Here is a 25,954-nt window from a genome sequence, read left to right on the forward strand (position 1 = left end):
TTTGTATAGTTTCTCTTTGGGGCGGCAGTCTGTCTTTGGGAATGGATGAACAAAGGATATTATTTTGAGTTCCTTGGTCCTGGAGGAAAGTATATTAAGCCAACTACAGGTTGTGGCTCGCTGAGATCTTGGGGCCGGCTGTGGAGGACCATGATGTCACTGTGATGTTACTCGCTTATACGCCCTGCCAACATCTTCCATGCATGTATTCTTATCTATAATAAACCTCTTGTACACTGTCCGAGTTCGACAAGGTGCTTATTCTGGGGTAGGGGATTGAAACCCGCATTTTCATTTCTTGAAATGTGCAGTTTTACAAACACGTTTCTTCAATTGTAATGGCTGATTATGTAACGGGAACTTCACTTCACTCATCTGGTTGATCAACAATGGCATGTTTGAGTGGTTCTGTATAGAGACCTTTCCCTTTAAATAATGACCCTCATAATGAAATCCTTCAGTTCTTGTGGTTATATATTCATTTACTGCTGTCTATAATCACTCTAGAGGCTTCTGACAGTACAGGGAAAACACCAAGAAAATTCAGATGCCACGCCTGACATCTGAATGTTTAAGGGCAATTGGGATGCTTGAGGCTGGTGTAAGCCAGTGAACAATTGCCCAACGTCTTGGTTGCTCACAGCCTGCAATTTCCAACCTGGCCAGGCGTTATGGTGAAACTGGAACTGAATGATGGTCCATGAAGAGGAAGACCACGGGTAACCACCCCAAACCACGACCACTGGATTGTGCTGCAGCATCTTCATGAACGTTTCCGCCCTGCGACGCAAACAGCTGCAGTGGCAAAAGGTCGCCACAACAACCGCATCAGTGTCTCGACTGTGCAGAGGAGCTTGAGAGGTCGGGGCCTGGTGGCAAGACGTCCTTGCAGAGGTCCAGTGTTGAACGCAGTGCATCGGCGGAAACAGACTAAGATGGCATCTGCAGCATCGCCGCTGGACACAGCAACAGTGGAGTGCAGTCTTGTTCAGCGATGGGTCCAGATTTTGCATCCATGCTGCTGATGGGCGCAATGGGTGTGGTGCAGAGGTGGGGAAAGGTATGCGTCATGCTGTATTCACCAGATCAATCGTTGGGGAGGACCCAGTGTGATGATATGGGCCGGCATTTCCATCCGTTTCAGGACACCTCTGGTCATCATCGAAGGCAATCTCACTAGTCAGCGTTATGTCAATGAAGTTTTGAGACCTCATCTGCTGCCATTTCTCCAGGCTCATCCTGACATTGCAGTTTCCCAGCAGGACAACACTCGACCCCATGCTGCTCGCCTGCCCACCAACCTCCTCCAGGAACAGGTTGTTGAAGTGATGCCTTATTCCCCTGACCTCAATCCCATTGAGCATTGGGATGAGTTTGGTCGACATCTTGCATCGAGGAGATCAATGGCTGTCAATCAGCAAATGCTCATTCAAGGCTTGCAGGAAGAGTGGGACAGACTTCCCCAGGACCACATCAGACGCCTGGTACAGAGCATGCGTCGGAGGTGTACAGCCTGCATGACAGCTCAGGGTGGAGACACACGATATTGAGGACTGCTGTCATTCTGTCCTTGACTGTTAGGAGGGTTGTGTCCATTCCTGTGTCATTTTGTTTTGACTGTGTGAAGGGTGAAGTACCAACCGAGAATGAAGGTGTGGAGGTTGAAAGAGGTGACAGTAAGGGACGCATTAAAAGAGAGGCCGAGTAGGGTCGAGGATGATGTGGTTGAGCTTGAAAGTGGTTGGATGTCAATGAAAGCTAGTCTGTTGGGAGCCGTTGGTGAGGTATGTGGATGGACAAAAGGACCACCGAGGCACTCGGAAACATGGTGGTGGGATGATGAAGTTGGAAAGAGGATTGACGAGAAGAGGAAGACGTTCAAGGAGTGGCAGAAGGCGAAGGGTACAGGAGCAGAAACAGCAGAGCATGAAAGTTATAAGGCAGCCAGGAAGGCTGCAAAGAAAGAGGTAGCAAAGGCGCAGGAGGCATGTAGGAAAATGTTCGGAGAACGCTTCGATTCGGAAGAGGGTCAGAAAGCAGTATTCAGGATTGCAAAGCAGATAGCGAAAGACAGGTGTGATGTGATGGGGGTGAGTTGCTTGAAGGATGAAGTGGGACAAATCGTTGCCGACCCAGATGGAATTAAAGGAAGATGGAAAAGATATATGGAAATGCTGTTGAATACAGAGAATGAATGGGATGGCAACATAGAGAGTAACCCAGTTTTAGGACCGGCAGAGAAGATAACTGAGAAGGAAGTTGAGGAAGCGATAAAAGCAATGAAGGGTAGAAAAGCGGGAGGGCCGACGGGAGTTGTGGGAGATATGTTGAAGGCAGCAGGAAGTTGGGGTGTGAAGAGAATGACAGAGATCTGTAATCTGTTGGTGAAAGAAGGCCGCATTCCAGTGGATTGGGAACTGAGTACCCTTGTCCCTCTATACAAGGGGAAAGGTGACCCTCTGGAGTGTGGCTCGTACCGAGCGATAAAGTTATTGGAGCATGGAATGAAGGTATTGGAAAGGGTGTTGGAGAGGAGGATAAGGAAGAAAGTGAAGATCAACGAAATGCAGTTTGGATTCATGCCAGGATCCCCAGGAAGAGGAACGACAGACGCGCTTTTCATTGTGAGGCAGTTGCATGAGAAGTACATGGAGAAGAGGAAGAAGTTGTTTCTTGGGTTTGTTGATCTGGAGAAAGTATTCGATCGGGTTCCACGCAAAGTATTGACATGGGCATTGAGGAAGTTAGGAGTGGAGGAATGGTTGATCAGAGCAGTGATGGCAATGTACAAAAGAGCGCGCACAGCTGTAAGGACGAAGGACGGGAACAGTGGTGAGTTTGAGGTGAAGGTGGGAGTGCATCAAGGGTCGGTACTAAGTCCACTACTATTTGTAGCTGTGATGGAGGTGCTGGCTCAGAACATAAAGGAGGGTTTACCATGGGAGTTGTTGTATGCAGATGATCTGGTGTTGATTGCGGAAAGTATGGATGGACTGAAGGAAAAGATGAACACGTGGAAGGAATGTATGGAGACAAAAGGTCTGAAGGTGAATATCGGAAAGACGAAGGTGATGGCAAGTGGTAAAGCATGTGGTGAGGTGGAAAGAACTGGGAAGTGGCCCTGTGCTGCGTGTAGGAAGGGTGTCGGAGTGAACTCCATTCAGTGTACAATGTGCGCTGAGTGGGTTCATCAAAAATGTAGTGGTCTGAGAGGGTCATTAACCAGTGTGGCAGCTACATTCAAATGTAAGGTGTGCACAGAGGGAGCTGCAGATGGAGGAAATGGTGAGTTGGATCTTGGAGACGGCGTGAAGCTGGAAGGTGTGAAAACATTTTGCTACCTCGGAGACATGCTGAATGGAGAAGGTGGATCAGACTCGGCAAGGGTTGCTCGAGTGAGATGTGCATGGAAGAAGTTTCGGGAATTGAGTGGCGTGCTGATGATGAGGGGAGTGTCGTTGAAGCTGAAGGGAAAGGTGTATGCTGCATGTGTGAGAAGTGTTATGATTTATGGGAGCGAGACATGGGTAATGAACGTAGAGCAGCAACGAAGGTTGGAAAGGGTGGAAATGCGAATGGTTCGACGGATGTGCGGAGTATCGTTGAGAGAGATGAAGACAAATGATGAATTGCGAAAGATGATGGGAATAGAGCCTGTGATTGATGCTGTGAAGAGGAACAGGTTGAGATGGTTTGGTCATGTGTTGAGGAAGGATGAAAGTGACTGGTTGAGAAGAGTGATGGAAATGAATGTAGAAGGAAGTAGAAGACGGGGAAGACCGAAAAAGACTTGGCTAAAGATGGTGGAAGAAGAAATGTGGGCAAGGGGGTTAACAAGGAGAGATGCAGAAAATAGGGCAAAATGGAAAAGATTGTCATGGGGACCGCAAGGCTAACCCCCGCTCTAGCAGGGAAAATGGCCTTTAAAATGCATGTTGTTGTTGTTGTTGTGTGCAGGTGCATGCCTTTGTGTTGCAATGCTGTGACTTTTGTTGCACCACCCCTTGTGATGTTCATGCTTTTTTTTTTTTTGTGATTGAGGCAACCTCTTGTTTGCGTGGAGGATTTCAATTTCAATGATTGTCCGTCTAAAGATTTGATAAGTTTCTTTTGAAGTTGAGTATATATATATATATATATATATATATATATATATATATATACAGATACTCCTCCACTCTATTTACGTCCAGTATGCATCCCTGGAAAGCAAGGTATAAAACGAATGTGATTTTACACATTCATTTAAATGTAAATATTAAAGGTGTTAAATGGTGTTAAAAGGCATTAAACCGAATATCGCAGGCATAAATCGAAAAATGTTCCATAATTCTTCCATGGCATTAAGCTGAAAAAGTGTAAAATGATTGGGTGTAAATGATTGCATCCGCTTTACATGAAGTAAGGAATGCCGGTATACATGTATTGTTACATTTATGGGGGGTGGAGGGGGGGGGGTAGGATGGGTTAGAGATTACCTTAGAAGAGATACAACTGTATAGAGTGGCATGGTCCGTGTGCGAGTCGGAAGCAAATCTCGATGTAAGGAAGTAGGGACCTGTCAACTTAAGGATTGTGTTTGAATGTGCACGCTACAGAGGAGTCATCCTTGTGACAGATAGAGAGGGATTAAAGTAAAGGAACCGTGTGTAAAACCTCTTGTACGATACACTGGGTTAGAGTTCACATGAGCTCAGAAGAGCGAAGCAGAAAGCAAAGGGATTCTGCCGTCTCACAATCGCACAAATACATTTTTTTTATCTTGATGTTTCAATCAACAACACGTGGTACATGCATTCGTTGACTTTCCTCAAGTTTAAAAAAAACTCCTTGATTTCCCTCACATATAAATACTAATGATGGTGTGGGCTATGCTGGATGACCAATCACAAAGCAGTGTTTTCAGAGTCTCATGCACAACAGCCAATCCGATCTGATGGTTAAGTGACTAATCTGAAGGAGATTACAGTAGTGGGTACCAGGAAGCAAGTGTCACACCAGCTATTGCTGCATGCATCCTGGCCAACAGGGATGCCTGCCTTTCATTAACTTGTCTGTAGCGCACAAAGCAGTTCTGGGGGTAGCATAAATTTGAAAATGGCTCCTCTGGCTAAATAGTTGCATAGACCCCTGCCTATTAAGCATGAGCTTAGCAGAGCTACAGCCCAATACTTCCCAGTAGGGGGCTGTAGCTCTGCCTCATGTAGCTTCGTGAAAATTAAATTGGATTGGATTTAAAAAAATTGGTTTGGAACAGGATGAAGAGAGTAGTCGGAGTAAATGAGAATTTGTAACAATGGAAGGTATATAGTAACTAGTGGAGTCCCACAGGAGTCAGTTATGGGTCCATTGTCATTAATTTATCATATAATTAACTGAAATGAAGTTGTGGCGATTTATGGTGTCTAAATTTGCAGGTATCACGAAACGTTGGAGGTAAGATTAATGTCTTGGAAGAGCAGCAACAGATGCAGGAAGTTAGTATTTCGGAGAACGTGTAGGAAATGGAAGTTGGAATGCAAAGTAGGAAAATGTAATACATTTAGGAAGAAACATTGGCTATACAGACTAAGATTTTTTAATGGAGAGAGAAGATCAGAGAAAAGATTTCAGAATAATTGAGGTCAAAACGCTGAAGGAGTCAGCTCAATTTCAAACAACAGTAAATAAAGCAAATTGAATTTTGGAATGCATTGGAAGATGCATAATGTTTAAATCAGAGGAGATAGTAAGTAAGCATTGTATAAGATTTTTTTTTTTTGTATACTGAGTCTAGGCTCGGGTAAGGGCCAACACATAGACCATACAATAAAGCGAGCGGGAGACAAGTGGGGGAGAGTGAGGGAAGCACACAACGGTAGGGAACGGGAACATCGGGAGATCTGTAGAAGAAAGAGGGCTGGGGTGGGGTACACGGGATAAACAAGATGGACATTACAGGGACTTTCAGGAAAGAAAACAGGGAATTTGAAGGAGGTGGGTTTGTGTTGGATTAATGGGGTTAGAAAAGATCAAGGTTTTGGAGTGGGGAATATACAAGATGGTGGTGAACAGCTGTTTTGAGGACCTGGAGGGAAAAGTGGAATTTAAGAGAGTGAGGGAGTTTGTTCCAGAGGCGGGGAAAAAAGAGGAATGAAAGAGTGAAGGTGAGCAGAGAGTCTTGATTTTGGCAGCTTCACCAGAACCGGGTTTGCTGGCAGATCTTGTGCATCCTGAAGGAATATTTGGGGGACAGAGCACAGAGAGAGCTGGGGATGCTAGGCCGGAGAGGAGTCGGTAGAAGACAGAAAGACCACCAACCTGCCTGCGGTGAGAGAGTGAAAGACCCTCAGAATCAGCTTCATCGTGGGAGATACCAATGATCCTTCATATCCGTATATCCGGTCGGTTCGGCTACATTAAAAAAAAAGGTGTTTAAATCTGCTCAAATTACTGTAGAAAGGATTTGCGTGCACGTACAATATGTTTTTGTCACCGTTTAGGATTTACACTTGTGTTAGCAAGACGTGGCTAAACGCCTTTGGTAAACTTGGCCCTTAGAGTCAGTTGCCCAACTGCCAGAAAACTCAATAAAGCAGCAAGAATAGTAATCACATGATTAGTGGTCAAATCCCATTTAAGCTCTTGCATTTGGCTCGAGATTGTGAGTGGGCATCACCTGGACTACACTGATCAAGCTATTCCTTGTTTTAGATTTGATGGTTTGTTTTGGTGTAATGGGAAATTTGTTGGATAAATTGGACATTAATAAGCATTGACTTACGGTAAACAATTAATTACAGCATTTAAAATAGGAACGAGTAGTTATACAGGTAGTTATGAGATCGGAGGATTGGCGAAGGTGCATGCAGTCTCATTCTCAACCTGACCGTCCATGTTGGCAGCGGAGTCTCCTCATCCTCTACAAACCCAGGAACCCGGAAGAGGCTGTCCTGCTTACATTACACACATCTCACAAACTTCAGGTATATAGTCCGGCAACCAGAATCTGCTCAAAATGGTATCGTGGAACACCCACTACACAGTTGGTTTGTCACTTCCAGGTGATTGGGGAACATCTATAGAACAAATCCAGCCCTGATGTACAGTTGAATTGTGGCAGCAACAATAAATGGCAGCCACTTTTCTATGAGGGGGGTGGTGTCCGAGGCATAAATCTGAGATTTTGACGGATTTCATTTATTTATTTTTTCTCTTAGCCCCGACAGGCAAGATACATCCAATTTTGTTGTGAAAGTTTCATTCATGAGTATAAGACATCTACATGTGTATGTTATAAAATAGTTTTATATTTCGTATGTCATAGCTGTTCATATAATTATGCAAAAATAATATCGCCTAATTCGAGGAATTCCCGAAATTTCCAAATATTTTGCTATCAAAACATTTTACACAGTTGTCTATGCGTTGAAATGGTATTGATGTGATGAAATATCATATATCATATCAATATCATATTGAAATATCAATATCGAGACAGTGACAGGATCGGAACACACAAAGAAACTGGTGCGGCCAGGCGAAAGAGAGACGAAGAAGATGATGATGAGGAAGATTAATGATGACATTTTCGTGATTTTATACCACTTAGAGAATGATTCAGTAACAAAATATGTGTTTATTTTAATAATACAACAAATAACAGTTATATGTTAACATTGTAATGTTCAGTGAATGACTATGGTTATGATACACAGCCAGATTTGACCTGGTGAGATATTTTTGCTGAGATTACTTGTGGACTTTTGGTCATAACAGGAGTGGGGTTGATGATTTAAGGGGAAATTAAATCTATATTTTTCTGATTTTACTTTAGGATTGTCCAATTTTGTTTCTTGAAAAGATCATAAAGATATATCATATTACAACCATAACCGCATTTGAACAACATAAAGATGATATTGCATAATTACAGTCGAAAAGCAAAAACTACATATTTCAGCGATTTTGTGTGTTTTGGGTATAATACAAGGTATAATAATAATTTTTTTTTAAAATCATACTTGAACAGCATAACGAAAATCCCCTCATACTTCCCACTATCCTTTTAATTATAATGTTGAAGAATCCCTATTGGAAGAGCTGAAAAAACAAAAATACAAAAAAAAAATCGTCAATTTCGAGCTTTACGCTACCCCCTTAATAGAAAAGTGGCTGCCATTTATTGTTGCTGCCACAATTTAACTGTACATCAGGGCTGCATTTGTTCTACAGATGTATCCCAAGCACCCTGAAATGACAAACCAACTGTGCAGTGGGTGTTGCACGAAACTCATTTTCTAGGCCTCTTGAAAACTGGCTCCTGGACTAATAGAAGAGGGAGAGGGTTGCTGGGTTCAGCAGCCAGGTAAACAGATGCATAAAGGTAACCAATTATTTTGGCACGCTAAGAGACATCTTTCAGGAAGTTTGGAAGCAGGGCAAAAATAAGGAATTTACAAAAACTTATCAGAGTGGAAGATATTTCAAATAAGACTCCAAAACTGCTCATTTATTTTTCTATTGAAGCAGCATCTGGACAGACAGTAGGTATTTTTCATAGAATAGCATCGGATCAATTAAAGACGTTGGCACTGCAGAAGCCGAAGGGTGAATCAGGTTTATGCTGTCCTTGCTCAACACGTAATGAGGTACCGTATGAGAATAAAGCCAAAGGAAAACCTTTGTATGCATCGTTAACGACCCTCTGAACAATCTGTGCATATTTTATCATTCAAAAGGTCCTTTCCGAAATGTTCCATCAGCTGCAGCTTACAAACTTACAAAACACTCGTATTGCGCAATCGGTATTAAATACCCAGATATTCCAGCGGCTGATTAACACATTCATTTTCCATTACGCTCTGCAGGAGTGAAAAACAGTGTTTTTTTCAAGTTTATGTCAATAACAAGCTACACTGGAGAATCTCTCATTCTGACTGTCAATTCTACAAGATAGGGACATTTAATTATCTAATTGTAGAGATCAATATCATGTCTGGAAAATAAAACGTGATACAGATATCTATTCAGTCGGTCAGTCCTTTGGCTTTCTTCAATCCCTTGGTTATAATCACCTTTTGCGTGTTTCAAAATGAGGAATAGAGTCCTCCCAGGACAGAAAATATATTCCTCTGTTTTTAGGATCTTGTTTCAAGATCCAATTCATGATGTTGACCCTTATGCCTTACATATTAATATATCTACTACTTCCTTACATATGGATATATCTCCTACTTCCTTACATATGCATATATCTCCTACTTCCTTACATGAATATATCTCCTACTTCCTTACATATGAATATATCTACTACTTCCTTACATATGAATATATCTACTACTTCCTTACATATGCATATATCTCCTACTTCCTTACATATGAATATATCGACTACTTCCTTACATATGAATATATCGATTACTTCCTTACATAAGAATATATCGACTACTTCCTTACATATGGATACATATTTCAAGCTCCACTGAACCTTATGCCAGCCTCCAAATGTCTGGGACTCTGATGACTCCAGATTAAAGTGATCTGTCCGGCTCCCGACTCCAGACTGGACAGCGCTCCCGACTCCAGACTGGACAGCGCTCCCGACTCCAGACTGGACAGCGCTCCCGACTCCAGACTGGACAGCGCTCCCGACTCCAGACTGGACAGCGCTCCCGACTCCAGACTGGACAGCGCTCCCGACTCCAGACTGGACAGCGCTCCCGACTCCAGACTGGACAGCGCTCCCGACTCCAGACTGGACAGCGCTCCCGACTCCAGACTGGACAGCGCTCCCGACTCCAGACTGGACAGCGCTCCCGACTCCAGACTGGACAGCGCTCCCGACTCCAGACTGGACAGCACTCCCGACCGCAGACTGGACAGCGATCCCGACCGCAGACTGGACAGCACTCCCGACCCCAGACTGGACAGCGCTCCCGACTCCAGACTGGACGGCCCTGTTATACTTCAGACTGGACGGCCCTGTTATACTCCAGACTGGACGGCCCTGTTATACTCCAGACTGGACGGCCCTGTTATACTCCAGACTGGACGGCCCTGTTATACTCCAGACTGGACGGCCCTGTTATACTCCAGACTGGACGGCCCTGTTATACTCCAGACTGGATGGCACTGTTAGACCCAATACTACAAGACCCTGCCCATCTCCAGACTTAACGGCCCTGCCTGACTCCAGACTAAAACCCCTCTTTTAGTCATGCCAAAAAAGCAGGTTGTCATGCCATATTTGGATTCAAATTAAAATAAAAGATTGGAGAGCGCTCAAAGTTCAATTGAAAACTAGACTTTGAGTTCCCTCCAGGTCTGAAAAAAGCAGGGTTCAAAAAGACCAAAAGGGGCCAGAGTTGAAAAGACCATTTAATTGAAAATGGCACCTAAAAGGTCCAAATCCAAGCCTTAACATTTAAAAAGTCAATGAGTGGCAAAGACACACATCAATGTGTGTGCTATCCTTTGGAGGGTCGTTAAGCTAGGTGTCCCATCTGCTAGCATTATAGCTGGTGGAGGTGGATGTTATAGGTCCGACAGTGGAGAGTATGCAGATTATGACCAAAAAGATTGCCTGGCCAACCGCACGAGAAATTGTATGAATGAGGCCATTAAAGAAGTAGTGGTAGTGTGATTAAAAGTATTCCTCGATTGCTGTTCTGCAACATCATTATTCTTGGAAATCCCCTTGAATCTACTCTTTCAAAGGTGTTATTATCGCACGCCTTGTTGGACTTTGCATTGCCCATGACCCCAAACTGACCCAACTAATGGTATTTATACTTTTGCTTTGATACTCTGGGGGCACGTTTCCACCAGCTACATCGAAGCACGTGAGATGTATCACAAAGTTAGCGCACATAACGTGTAGACAGGGCGCTATTTTGAGGAGGCAAATTGCGGGGTTGAATCGTTCTAATCGCTCCTGATTAAGGCCTATCGTGGCCACCAAAGTGCCACCTTGGCTCTCTAGGTCATCAAGAGGTGGGTGGTGGGTGGGCCGCACACCAGAGTTAGGAGCTCGGAATCTGGCATTTGGACAAGAAGGCTTTTCAAATTTGATATCTGCGATATGCGGAGGCGAAGTAATTGTGTTAGGGACAGCTTTATGTGTCCCACGGTATATTAAGGCCGAATGTATTTTTACCGCAAATCTATCCAAAAATGTGCGCAATATATTTTTCTTTCCCAAGGTCAACAATGAATATTCACCTGAGCACAAGAGAAGCTGAAAGCTCCAGATGAAGGGATGGTTTTCAATTGTTGGACGAGGAAATTGTCACAGAAAAGTTTGCTAAAAACGTACCTAATCATGGGAATCCAAGGGTAAAACCATAATGGAACTCTCTGTCCATTTAGTGCAGTATGGTACAGTACAAGAGAGAACAGTTTATATATCACGGAGTATTAAGTATTACAATAATAAGATCTTCAACACAAGAGAAGGCCATTAGTCCCATCATTCCTGCGCAACAGTTGCCAACCTATGGTTGTTTGCTCTGTCATTTCTAAATGCTCAGCGTCAATCAAGGAAGCAGCAGATACCATATTTATAGTCTTTCGTATAACTCGGCCAGGGTCAGGTTTGAACCAGCAACCTTCCAGACTCAAAGCAGATGGTCTAACTATTACACCACCGAGTCTGGTTAAATAAAAAACATCGACGAATATGAGATACTATTGTCCGCGACATGCTAACGTTTTATTACCTCTGCCACCGAAGGTGGACGGAGGTTATGTTTTCATCCCTGCTTGTCTGTTTGTGGGTAGGATATCTCAAATAGTTATGGGTGGATGCAGACCCAAACTTGTTGGACAGGTTGGGTGTGGGTCAAGAACGAATTGATTCGATTTTGGTAAAGATCCGGTTACTCGAATTGTTTAAGTCATTCTTCACAATTGAGAGATAGAGGCAAAAACGATAGATAGCACGATATCTCAAAAAGTTTTGAACGGGTTATGATAAAACTTGGTGTACGAGTTGGGTACGTGACAAGAAAAAGACGATTCGATTTTGGGTTCAGGTCCGAATCCAGATCCATCCTATCAGTGGGATACAAAACGTAAACTGTTCACCAGGCGGAGGTTTGCGCCCTCCCGAGTACAAGTGCCGTTCTCGTTTAATATTGTTTTCCAATATCAAGTATACATCAATGCATATTCTTTTTATCTATATATGTACCTCGTTTTTACCTGATATATATATATATATATATAACACCAAAGAAGCACACTGACCCTATGACATGACGCTGACGTCATGTGCATAAATTACACACACACACACACACACACACACACACACACACACACACACACACACACACACACACACACACACACACACACGTGCGCGCGCGCGCGTGCGTGTGTGTGTGTGTGTGTGTGTGTGTGTGTGTGTGTGTGTGTGACTGGCTCTGGCATAAGCAGACACTTGGGGGCAAAAATCAAAATTGAGATTTTGATATAATCTAATTCCCCATGCTTTTCTCTTTCATTTGATATATACATTATGTTAATTGGATGAAAATTAACGAAGTTATGGTATTTTAATGACAATTCTATTTTTGTTTAAACAATGGAGATAATTAGGTTCAAAGTTCACAATACAGTTCACACGCACAAACAATGTGCGCACGTCGAGCATTTCATTCATACCAAACATGTATGTCAGGGATCTCCTTCGAATTGCGATGTGTGGCTCGTAGTAAAACGTCGAAATTTCGCGGTCTTCGTGACTTTCTGAGCACATTTTGAGAATGATATTTTAGATTCTTCATCGAATTTCACAACTTTTCTGTTGTTTCTTGGAAAAATGTTTTGGTGCATAATAATCTGGAGAAGTTAATCTTTCTATCCATATAAAAATCTCAATTTGGTCCCTGTGGTCATATTTTGACTCTTCGGCTTTTTCTCACGAAGAGAAATGCCACAAGTGTCTGGTTTTGCCAGAGCGCGTCACCTATATGTATATAAATATTCTATATCTCTCTTCTCTTCTCTCTATATTATAAAAGAAAGCTTTTGTTTGTTTGTCTGCGCAAGCTAATCTCCTGAACGGTGAAAGATAGGAGGAAACCTCCAATACAAAAAATGTCGGGACGGGCCCCGGGGAGGTTATAGGCTAGGTGGCGAGGCCGGTCGAGGCTGCCTCGGCGAGGCTGGGGCCATTTCGCAATTAAAAGCTGAGCTAAATTATAGTAGTCAATCTTCTACGGCTGCGAGTAAAAGCTGAATTATAGTAGTAAATTCATTCAAAAAGAACCAAAAGTGTCGGGACGGCCCACAGGAAGGTTATCGGCTAGGTGGCGAGGCCGGTCGAGGCCCATTTCGCAATTAAAAGCTGAGCTAAATTATAGTAGTCAATCTTCTACGGCTGTGAGTAAAAGCTGAATTATAGTAGTAAATTCATTCAAAAAGAACCAAAAATGTCGGGACGGCCCACGGGAAGGTTATAGGCTCGGTGGTGAGGCCGGTCGAGGCCGCCTCGGCTGGGCTGGGCTCATTTCGCAGATAAAAGCTGAGCTGAATTATAGTAGTCAATCTTCTAAGGCTGCGAGTAAAAGCTGAATTATAGTAGTAAATTCATTCAAAAAGAACCCGGGCAACGCCGGGTGCTTTCGGCTAGTATATATATAAAAGAAAGTTTTTGTTTGTTTGTTTGTTTGTTTGTCTGCACGCGCTAATCTCCTAAACGGTGAAAGATAGGAGGAAACCTCTGAAAGGAAAAATGTCGGGACGGGCCCCGGGAAGGTTATAGGCTAGGTGGCGAGGCTGGTCGAGGCCGCCTCGGCCGGGCTGGGCCCATTTGGTAATAAATCTTCTTCTTCTTTAAAAATTATCTTGAAGTACAACTTATGCACTGAATAGGAATATCTCACTGATTGCAACACATGCTTTCAAAATTCTCTCTCGTGGGGCCCGATATAAGAAAGAACAAAACCCGGGAAAATCCTCTCTATCTCTTTGCTGATGACTCCACTCTCTGCCGCTCCATTCCTCTTCCCTCAGATCGGCAGTCTGCTGCCTCCTCACTCTCTGAAGACCTGGACAAAATCACAGACTGGTCAAACAAGTGGAACATGTCTTTCAATCCTGACAAATCTCACACTTACTATGTCTCTCCGAAAAGATCGACTGGACAACCCTCCCATCTACTTTCTCAACAATCCTCTCCAAGAAGTTCTGTCGCTCAAGATTTTGGGTCTCACGATCTGCCATGATCTTTCTTGGGAAAACCACATTTCCAAGCTGGCCTCCAAAGCCAGTCGCCGACTGGGCATCCTCCGTCGTGCGAAGTCCTTCCTCGGCACACCTGAGCTCCTCACCACATACAAGGCTTTCATCCGCAGCTCAATGGAATACTGTTCTCCCCTATGGGCCGGTGCTCCTGCCTCACACCTAGCTCGGCTTCACGCTGTTGAAACCAAAGCTTTCAGAATTATTGGAATCTCCCGCGATGAAGCTATCTCTGAGGGCCTTTCACTCACTCACCGCAGGCAGGTAGGTGGTCTTTCTGTCTTCTACCGACTCCTCTCCGGCCTTGCACCCCCAGCTCTCTCTGTGCTCTGTCCCCCAAATATTCCTACAGGTCGCACAAGATCTGCCAGCAACCCTCTGATGGTTAAACTGCCGAAATCTCGGCTCTCCGCTCACCTTCACTCTTTCATTCCTCTTTTCTCCCGCCTCTGGAACAAACTCCCTCACTCCCTTCAATCCCACTCCTCCCTCCAGGTCTTTAAAACAGCTGTTCACCACCATCTCTTATCTTCCCCCATCCAAAACCTTGATCTTTTCTACCCCCGCTAATTCACCCCAGATCCACCTTGTTTGAAATTCCAACTTCTTTCCTGGAAGTCCTGGCAGTGTCCATATGTTTTATACCTCTCCCACTGCCCCCTTCCCACGCCCCCCCCCCAAAGCCCTCGCCCTCTCTCAGATCTCTCGATGTCTCCATGTCTCTCGGTCCCTGCTCTCAAATGTTGTGTTTGTGTCCTTCCCCCTCTCTCCCCATCTTGTCTACCGCTCCCTATGTTATATGTTTTATGTGTCGGTTTGTCTTTCTGTGTGATTAATGTTCGCTCTTTCACGAGCCTCGATATTGTATACAAAAAAAAAAAAAAAAAAACAAACAAAAAAAAAAACAAGGAATCTTTGAGCACTAACTGATACTGGGCTCACATCAGACCTATGTACAGAAGATTAAATTCATTCAAAAAGAATCCGGGCAACGCCGGGTGCATTCAGCTAGTGTATGTATGTATGTATGTATGTATGTATGTATGTATGTATGTGTATATATATATATATATATATATATATATAAACCTTGATTGAAAACCTTGATCTCTTCTACCCCCGCTAATTCACCCCAGATACACTTTTTCGAAATTCCAACTTCTTTCCTGGAAGTCCTTGCAGTGTCAATATGTTTTATACCTTTCCCACCTCCCCCAAGCCCTCTCCCTCTCACAGTTCTCTCGATGTCCCTGCTCTCAAATGTTGTGTTTGTGTCCTTCCCCCTCTCTCCCCATCTTGTCTGCCGCTCCCCTTATTTTGTGTTTTATGTGTCGGTTTGTGTCGGTTTAACTTCTTGTGTGATTAATGTTAGCTCTTTCACGAGCCTCGATCTTGTATACAAAAAAAAAAAGAAGTATATATATATATATATATATATATATATATATATATATATATATATATATATATATATATATATATATATATATATATATATACATATATATATATATATATATACAGGGGGCTGCAAAATAGCCCAGCGGCTAAGTCGAAAAATATTTCACTTTGTGGAGAAATTATGAAACTTTGCAGACAGGTGGAGGACCCCAGTAGGAATATTTTTCGATTAGGACCCAACTCTGAAAGCCCCCTGGTGGCCGATAGAAATACGATTGCAGTGGCTAACACCCCCCCCCCCCACCCCCCCATGACAATTTGGGTGAACAGGTGATCAGTTAGCACCCCATATGAATTTACTTAGCACCCCATATTATTTCAGTGCTGCCATCTGTTTGCATTAGTTTAGGATAAGACAGAAGATTTCCTTTTTTATGCAAGAAAGTTCTTTGCAGACATCAAAGTTCGTTATCATTATTGTATTAACGCATGTTTTCTTTTGCAGGTGGAAAACCATAAACCATGTCCAGGTCATTCAAGATCGTTCCTTTTCAAGTCAATCGGATGAAAATTGAGGATTTTAGAAATTTGGCCTATGTTGACCTTTTGGCCAATGTTGACCTCAAAAATAATAGGTAGTTGTATTCAGTGACCTGATATGTAAATGCTCTTCAAATTTCAAGTCAATCAGATGAAAATTTAGGATTTTAGAAATTTGACAAAGTTGTTGACCTTTGGCCTATGTTGACCTTTTGGCCTATGTTGACCTCAAAAATAATTGGTGGTTGTATTCAGTGACCTGATATGTAAATGCTCTTCAAATTTCAAGTCAATCAGATGAAAATTGAGGATTTTAGAAATTTGACAAAGTTGTTGACCTTTGGCCTATGCTGAGTTGGGTCCTAATCGAAAAATGTTCCTACTGGGGTCCCCAACCTGTGTGCAAAGTTTCATAATTTCTCCACAAAATGAAATATACTGCCATATTTTTCGACTTAGCCGCTGGGCTAAAAGTAGGTATACAGTAATGAAAAACAAAACATGCGCACAAAACGTATTTTATTGATTATACAAGCATATCAATAATAACATATCAATAATAAACATATCAATAATAAACATATTCATCCCTCAAATGTTCAAACTGTTTGCCCCCGGCATTCACACATATATTAAATGAATCCTAGCACCACTATTATAATACTGGTAATACTGGTATAATCCTTACTGTATACCTACTTTTGCAGCCCCCTGTATATATATCAGTCACTATGCGACCTTCATACCATCAGTGGGGAACTGCCAGCAAGGTGTCCCATACAGCTGCTGCTGCACCTTGCTGGGAGCGATAAGCACCGCCTGCCACACGGTAACATTATCTCTGGTATCCACTCATCATATGGAGTCGACCTGGATGCGGTTGGGAGTTACTAATAATTGGTATCTGTAATCTGGTTCTCCAACCTCATGAGCGAACGTCATGACGTCATCGCCATGCATGTCCGCATTGCCTGCAAAGCTCCAGGGGAACCATCTAGCAGTGCGTCATTATGGATTATAAATTCAGATACTGTCACAAGTGCATAGTGTCACATTGTCACAAGTCGCATAGTGACTGATATAAAAACCGAAAGGTTTACAGAGTTACAAGTGTATGGAAGGCTCACTGCATTGCCCTGATGAAGCCCCAACAAGGGCGAAACCAGGTCGGTAACTGTGAGTTTTGCATGCATTTGTGACAGTATCTGAATTTATAATCCATAATGACGCACTGCTAGATGGTTCCCCTGGAGCTTTGCAGGCAATGCGGACATGCATGGCGATGACGTCATGACGTTCGCTCATTAATAATAATAATAATAATGCATTTATTTTATATAGCGCTTTTCAGGAAGCCCAAAGACGCTTTGACAGAGTGCAAAACATAATGCATAGCAAAACATAAAAACAATTGCAAAAAAAAGAAGAATCAATAGGGAAATATTCAAAGCACAAAGGAGGGAGAAGGAGAGGAGATAGTCAGGGGTTAGATGCTGTGGGTTAAATGTTGAATGCAGTGTTGAACAGGTGGGTCTTGAGTGATGTTTTGAATGTGGTGAGTGAGGAGGAGTCTCTGATGGTGTGAGGTAGCGAGTTCCAGAGGGTGGGAGCAGCGATGGAGAAGGCCCTGTCCCCCCAGGATCTAAATTTGGTCCGGATGGGGGGGTCAGGAGGTTGGTACCAGCAGAGCGGAGGTTGCGGGTGGGAGTGTGTCTGGAGAGGAGGTCAGCCAGGTAGGATGGGGCGAGGTTATGGAGGGCTTTGTAGGTCAAGAGGAGGATTTTGTACTGGATTCTCTGGGAGATGGGGAGCCAGTGAAGCTTGTAAAGGACGGGGGTGATGTGGTCACGGGTCCGGGAATGGGTGAGTAGACGGGCAGCGGAGTTCTGAATGTATTGGAGTTTATTAGTGATTGTTGAGGGTGAACCATAAAGGAGGCTATTGCAGTAGTCCAGACAGGAAGTGATGAAGGCGTGGATGAGGGTTTCTGCAGCCACGGAGGAGAGGGATGGACGGAGACGGGCGATGTTTTTCAGGTGAAAGAAGGCTGTCTTTGTGATCTGTTTAGTGTATTTGTCGAAGGAGAGGGTTTGGTCAAAGATGATGCCAAGATTCCGGATGTGAGGGGAGGTGGATACTGGGATACCATCGATGTTGAGGGCAAAGTTATGGGTTGGAGAACCCATTAGGTTGGAGAACCAGATTACAGATACCAATTATATATATGTATATATATATATATATATATATATATATATATATATATATATATATATATATATAATAAATATATATTGTTACGGACACGGTTTTTAGATGTTATATGGACCGAGCGGTGGTGTATTTAACCGCGTCCGAACAGTTACTCCCCGATTAAAACCCGATTTCACCCGACGTTGACCAGATCGCCCCACGGATATTCAATCGGGAAATCTCTAAAGCGATCGCAAGAGAATGAAAAAGAAGAAGAAGAATACGGAGGAAGAACAGATTTATTATACACACACAAGCAATATTTTAGAGCGACCAATATTATTTACAGCAATAGATGGAAAAGAGCAGTCACACAGTGCATTGTTAACTTATTCTATTTCATTTACTTAATCCCCAAGACAAACGAGTAGGACAGGACGTTCACACTCACACGGTGGATATTGCAGGAAGGAATAGCTGAGGTGGACGCGTGGAGGAAGGCAAGGTCGGAGGCCGCAGCACCCCTCGCGGTTTTGGCGGGAAAACCTCCGTCGCGTATCCGCGGCCGTCACGCGCTGGCTCGGCACACCTGCTCCTCTTCCTGGGGTGGAGCCGTCTCCCTCCGTTCAGCGCGTCTCTCCAACGACAAGGGGGGTATTGCAGGCAGGCAGGTAGGTAGGTAGGTAGGGCTTGCGCTCCTCTTCCAGGTCATCCCCCAGCGTATCTCTCAAGGCCTCTCTTTGGTGCAGCCTCGTTGCTCCTCTCCAGCTCATCTCCAGTCATCTCCCATCTGCACTCCTAAAGCAGTCCCTTGCAGTCGCTTTTATCACCTCCGGCGGAATTAAGCCGCCGGCTCCGAGGGCACGCCTACCGGGTCACTCACCGCGGTGTTGATTGGCTGTTAGGGCCGGTTCACTCCTGCCCTCGTCTGACGAGGTGGAGCCACGCCTTTCTTCTCCAACCTTACCTCGTGGCCAATGGTGGTTTGAAGAAAACCAGCCAAAATGCGGAAGGCAATTGGAAGGGAGGTTTTGGGGAAATTGGAAGGGCCTACGCTTATTTTGTTTGATACAATGCAAAGTCAATCTAGTGGAAAACACATACTTAGCCTACATGGAATAAGGAAATACACTATTTAAAAGATATATCGTGACCTGCGTGTATGTTCTATGAAATTAATTAGGAGGACGGCTGCGACCATTATTTACATTACCAGGATGTTACCATACCAAAACCATACTCTTCACATCCGTTACCCTTCCTCCAAAATTGTTACACTCCTCAAAACCCGTTACACTTCTCAAAACCCGTTACACTTCTCAAAACCCGTTACACTTCTCAAAATCGTTACAATATATATATATAAATTATATATATATACATATCTAATATATATATACATATCTAATATATATATATATATATATATATATATATATATATATATATATATATATATATATATATACTGTATATATATATATATATATATATATATATAGATATAATATATATATATATATATATAAATTTTTACCATCTATATGTGTATACAGGCATGATGGATGGGCTTGATATAATTACCCTTAATCAGTGATTTCTTGTATCCATTACCAAATCATAATGATACAAGTTTCATCGACAGGATGAGTTGTAATTATGGAAACGCCAAGCGGTAAGCATACACGAATGACAAACAAAGAAAGGCAATATGGATGCAGAATGAGATTATCATAGAAAATATGAGTACAAATGAAAAGCAAATAAGCTGTACAAAGCACTCATAGTTTGCACATGGTCGAGTCCTTTTGCTTTCCAGAGCATTGCGACGTAATTGTCAGGCCGCCATAGAGCTTATCAATGTACGATTGTTCACAACGTTCCAAATGTCTTGTATTACCTCTCCCAGTTCAGTCAAGGTACTTGGTCAGTGTTTGACCTAAATTTTATACAATCTGATGCCGGCTCATTAAATTCGTGAACATGTAACCCAGACCAAGGGGTTTGGCTGGAACAGGCCCAGTGATGGTTCATGAGTGCTCCTTTGGCCTTCTTAGCCGTCAAGATATTAATTCCTTACAACCACTGCATGCTTGGAATCACTGTCTTGGTGGAAAGCGAATTCCCACCTAAAGAGTCGCACTCCTGAGCAAATGGCATGATGGATCGGAATCTGTCTGCACTCCTCAGAACAGCAGTGAGTGTGCAATCGGTTTTGTGCGGAGGGTTGCCAACACCCTGTGTGGAGGGTTAGCTGAAATGCGCTCCCTAATGTGGCGTAATCCCCCACCATGCTTCACACAAGCTATTGTATGTTGAGAACGATACCATTCTCCTCTCCGTTGTTGAACAATCTCTACTCATTTGTTGCTAAATAATTCAAACTTTGGTTCCCCTGCGAAGAGCACATGTCTGCAGCTTTTCTCAGGCCATTTTGTTTTATTCTTCGTCATTCAACGCATCGTCTTTATAATCCTGCATAAAGTTCCACCTGAAAATTGAGTGTTGCTGCCATTTTTCCAAAGAATTATTCAAAATCAGCCTAAACATTGATTTATAATTATCATTTGTAATGTGTTATTTTAGTTCTTGGAGATGATACCTGATTCAACTTCTTCTGCTGAGCATATGACTTCCTGTACCTTTATACTGTTTATAGGCTTTCTTATTGGTGTGGCACTTCTTGATTGGTTGATTAACAACAAATCACAGTTAAATTAGCAACACATGACTGTACAGTAAACCCTCGCTGCTATGCACGGTTTGCCACCTGTGGTTTTGACTATTCACGGTACATTTTCTGTAATATGATTTACCATCCGCAGCCTACGGCCCCCGGATATTCGCGGTCGCAAAAAAAACAAACAAAGAAAGTAAGCGAAGGTACGTTCTGATAACTTTTTTGAGGTGGACCTCTTTATGGAGACAACAACAACAACAGACATTTTAAGGCCATTTTCCCTGCTAGAGCGGGGGTTAGCCTTGCGGTCCCCATGACAATCTTCTCCATTTTGCCCTATTTTCTGCATCTCCCCTTGTTAACCCCATTGCCTGCATTTCTTCTTCGACCATCTTTAGCCAAGTCTTTCTCGGTCTTCCCCGTCCTCTACTTCCTTCTACATTCATTTCCATCACTCTTCTCAACCAGTCACTTTCATCCTTCCTCAACACATGACCAAATCATCTCAACCTGTTCCTCTTCACAGCATCAATCACAGGCTCTATTCCCATCATCTTTCGCAATTCATCATTTGTCTTCCTCTCTCTCAACGATACTCCGCGCATCCACCGAACCATTCGCATTTCCACCCTTTCCAGCCTTCGTTGCTGCTTTATGGAGAGGAGACCTCTTTATGGAGCGGAGCATTAAAATCAGGCCAGAGCTGGAGGGTGTCATTAATCCCTATATGAAGGTCTACAGAGACTTTCACAAAAAAGGAAAACATGTTCCCATCATTTAAAAAATTTCGTCTAGTCTCAGACAGCACCATCTTTGCTCCAGGCTCAGGTATCACCACCCCCAAGTTCTCACTCCTCTACAGCCTTTGTGGGGTCCTCAAGAGGAACCCTCATCATTATAACGACCCTACCCCATCCACCCCCTACCAACAACGTCGTCATCCTCATCATATCAACTTAATCATCATTATGTGTAAGTTCACTAATACAATATGCGTTATGTTTAATATGTTTGTCTTAGTATTCGCGGTTTTGCTATTCGCGGTGTTTTCCAGGAACGTTACTCCCACAAATAGCGAGGGTTTATCATATGTGGTGCAGCTAATTCTCAGTGTTTACAGAATTACTTCCAATATTGTATATATATATATATATATATATATATATATATATATACATATATATGCATATATATATATATATATATATACATGCCAAACAAAAAGAACATCAACATGATTGACAAACAGTCCTACCATGGACGGGACGGCAGGCCGGCAGTTGGGTGGGATGACCACACGTAAGTCCGGCTTACGTGCTATGCCCGCCATGCCGGTGTGTATCATGTGGCCCACAGGCGAGGGCGACTTGGTCCCCACAACAGGCCTGCCCTGCTTCATCAAACCCCCGATACAAGGTGACAAGAGGTTCGGGGAGCCCCTGGTACATCCGTACCCGTTCCCTGAGGGCAGAAACAAAAACGGGTGAGATTTTTTTCATTGAACAAGGCACATAAATGGAAATGCAATGAATTCATAAAAGTATACATTTTAAGAAGCAATGTACAAATATATGGGGTTGCTGGAGAAGCATCAAATATATAATTATATGTTTATCAACTTTTGGTTCATGGCCTGAATGACCAAAAAATTTGGGTTTACATTTTTTGTAAAAGTGAAACATTATAAGAATGGCATCATCTTGCAGTTGTGACGATGAAAGAGTTGAATAGGAATAGCAGACGCAAGTGGAGCCATTGGGTAGTTGAAATGCAATGATTCTTGTTCATCGAGTAATCACGTTAATGTGTATTTCAGGCCAGGATGTTATTTTTATTTTTATTTTATCTTCACTGCAAGATCAAGGCTCATGCAAGAGCAAGTTGACGGTTTGGGTATGACCAACAGTAGGGCAGCGGGGGCAACTAACTAACTTGTTGCAAAGTTGGACACGCTCAATACAACCTGGTGATGAATATAGCGCACATCGCTAGGGGGCATCGGGTACCCAAAATGCACAAACTTTGGAGAGAGAAGAGTTATTGAAGAAAAGCAGCACTCCGTATATTTAGTAATCACAAGATCAAATGTCATTTGTCGAACATGAAAATATTCCCATTGCATGCTCCGTGATGCAGCGCTCCATGCTAGAGGTTCCATACGCCATGTCCCCATTTCGCCAGAACGGCAGTTTTCAGTGAAATTTGGATTTGATGACGATCGAATCCAGAATCGAACAGTTCAGCAAATAAAATATTTCTACTCTCCCAAAAAATGTATTTTTTTCTCATCATGTGTCCAACAGCCGATGCTACGTCAGCAATCCCATTCATACTTACCATGACACTGCCATAAGAGGTATACAATAAATGGTCTAAATATAGAGAAAGGTGGGGGCAACATTCCTGTCAGGAAAGGTGGGGCACTATTCCCCTCTGTGTAATAAAGGGCGTTTCAAAAGTCCAGAATCATAAGAAATATCTTTTATTTACTTTATATCTTTTTGAGACGATACATTTGAGGTTGATAGGATGTCATGGACCAATATAATGGTCCCCAGGTAGTCGAGATTTAACACCACTGCATTTTGGGGGGGGGGGGGGGGGGGGGGAGGTGGACACCTGAAATCAGTTTCAAGATGCTAAAATCGATTTGTCAATGTTAAAAAAAACGTTCATAGAAACCTATATGGATCCATATCAGTGGCTCAAAATTTGATCAATTATTAAAAAGAAATTTTAAAATAAATATCCCCATTATTTCAGACTTTTGAACACCGTGTAGACATCCTCCTTTTGTTTAGTAAACCGGACACTTTTCATTTCAAATTGCAAGTGAACCTTCAGGATATTGAATATATAACCCAGACCGAGGGGGTTATATGGAATGTGGTGGTGGGTAGGGGGGAGGAGGTGATCTTGCCCCACCTTTGCTCCACCAGTGATACAACTACCACAGGTAGAGATAAAGTTATAACGACAAACCTGGCAAACATTCTTAATTGGGAAAATGTTTTTTTAAATCTAAATCCCCAATTCACGTTTGAAATATTCAAGTTGTCATGATTTCCTCTGGAAGTAAGGAAAAACGATTTTGTTCCAGCACATTAATTATGAGTTGTTAAATGACAAAATCTTTCATAACCTTGCGCTGAAAACCTTTGAAAACTTTGCTTTTAGCACCTTTTTGCAGCCAAATGCAGAAATCCCATTTGGTTAAAAGCAGAGAAAAGTCCTGACATGAGGGCCAGCTGTTCCACGCTTGCTTTGTCAATGTGAACTTGATATAGAAGGTTCAACGTGTGGAGTAGGGATCATCTATTTATGACGTGCGCATTGGGGGATGGGTGTGATGGTGGTGGGGGATGTGGAGGTGCGTTCTTAATATTGAGAAAATAAACATTGAAGAAAGGAAGAGTAGGGAGGAACATAGGCGAGGATAAGGATGGTAGGAGAGTGTGGGAGTGCGAGGCATATGAGTGAGCAGCAGAAAGCCGAGGGGAGATGGATTGGTTAAAAAATGTAATAAATAGATGCTCCCTCACCCTATTCATTGTAGTAAATGGTTATACAACAAGACCAATAATTAATCTAACAATGGCGTAGCGAAGCTTGGATGCGCTAAGTGGAGGATCTGCTGTTCCCCTGTCATGTGACCAGATCCTCAGCTCTGATTGGTGGACTTTGTGAGGGACATACATACACCAGACGAACAGATAAACGCTGTCACAGACGGCATTGCCCTATGGTCTACGCCATAAAAAAAAAATGGATACCGAACCATGTGAATGATGACGTCATCAGATTTTTTTTTCTCGGCCAATGTATCCCAAGATCACGCTCAAGAAATTTCATATCGATCGGATCAAGCGTTGTACTTGTCAATTTATGATGTCATAATGAAGGCACCTATGACATCATCATTAACATATGTTATTCCACATGTGGTGTACTTTACAATGAGCCACCTTTCAATTTTTTTCCATGGAGGGGTTTGGGAGATATAGAGGTGCAATGTTTTTCAGTTTTCCCAAGAAGGTGCCTGTACCACGTGACCTATGACATCATAATTACCATCAAAACATTCTACAGGAGGAGACACTCCTTTGGTGAAAATTTCGTGTTAAACAGACCAACGTTTGCAGAGAAAACGAATTTTAAAGGGAACAAACCCGCAAAATGCCGGCGGAAGGGACATGCATGCATGCATACATACATACATACATACATACATACATGCATACATACATACAGGCATATGGACAAACATACATATGGGTATATGGACATATGGACATGCACACATACATACATACATACATACATACATACATACATGCATATGGACAAACATACATATGGGTATATGGACATATGGACATACACACATACATACACACACACATACATACATACATACATACATACATACAGGCATATGGACAAACATACATATGGGTATATGGACATATGGACATACACACATACATACACACACACATACATACATACATACATACATACAGGCATATGGACAAACATACATATGGGCACATGGACATATGGACATACACACATACAAACATACATACATACATACATACATACAGGCATATGGACAAACATACATATGGGTATATGGACATACACACATACATACATACATACATACAGGGATTACAGGCATATGGACAAACATACATATGGGTAGGACATACACACATACATACATATATACATACATACATACATACATACCTGCATATGGACAAACATACATATGGGCACATGGACATACAGACATACACACATACATACATACAAACATACATACATACATACACACACACACACATGCATACATAAATACATTCATACATACATATGGACAAACATACATATATATACACTACC

General features: G+C 42.6%; 1 protein-coding gene across 13 annotated transcripts in view; it reads right to left on the reverse strand.

Moving 5' to 3' along the window:
• The window catches only part of LOC137429802 (myocyte-specific enhancer factor 2C), a 214,021-nt gene that overhangs the window by 31,365 nt on the left and 156,702 nt on the right, over positions 1 to 25,954 (reverse strand). For all 13 annotated transcript variants that reach the window (XM_078779861.1, XM_078779872.1, XM_078779865.1 and 10 more), the window contains one exon: positions 22,299 to 22,504. In XM_078779861.1, coding sequence (XP_078635987.1) covers positions 22,299 to 22,504 — 206 coding nt within the window. The remainder of the gene's footprint in view (positions 1 to 22,298; positions 22,505 to 25,954) is intronic.

This window comes from Myxine glutinosa, chromosome 6 (genome assembly GCF_964187855.1).
Source record: "Myxine glutinosa chromosome 6, kmMyxGlut1.1, whole genome shotgun sequence".
Taxonomy (NCBI): Eukaryota; Metazoa; Chordata; class Myxini; order Myxiniformes; family Myxinidae; genus Myxine; species Myxine glutinosa.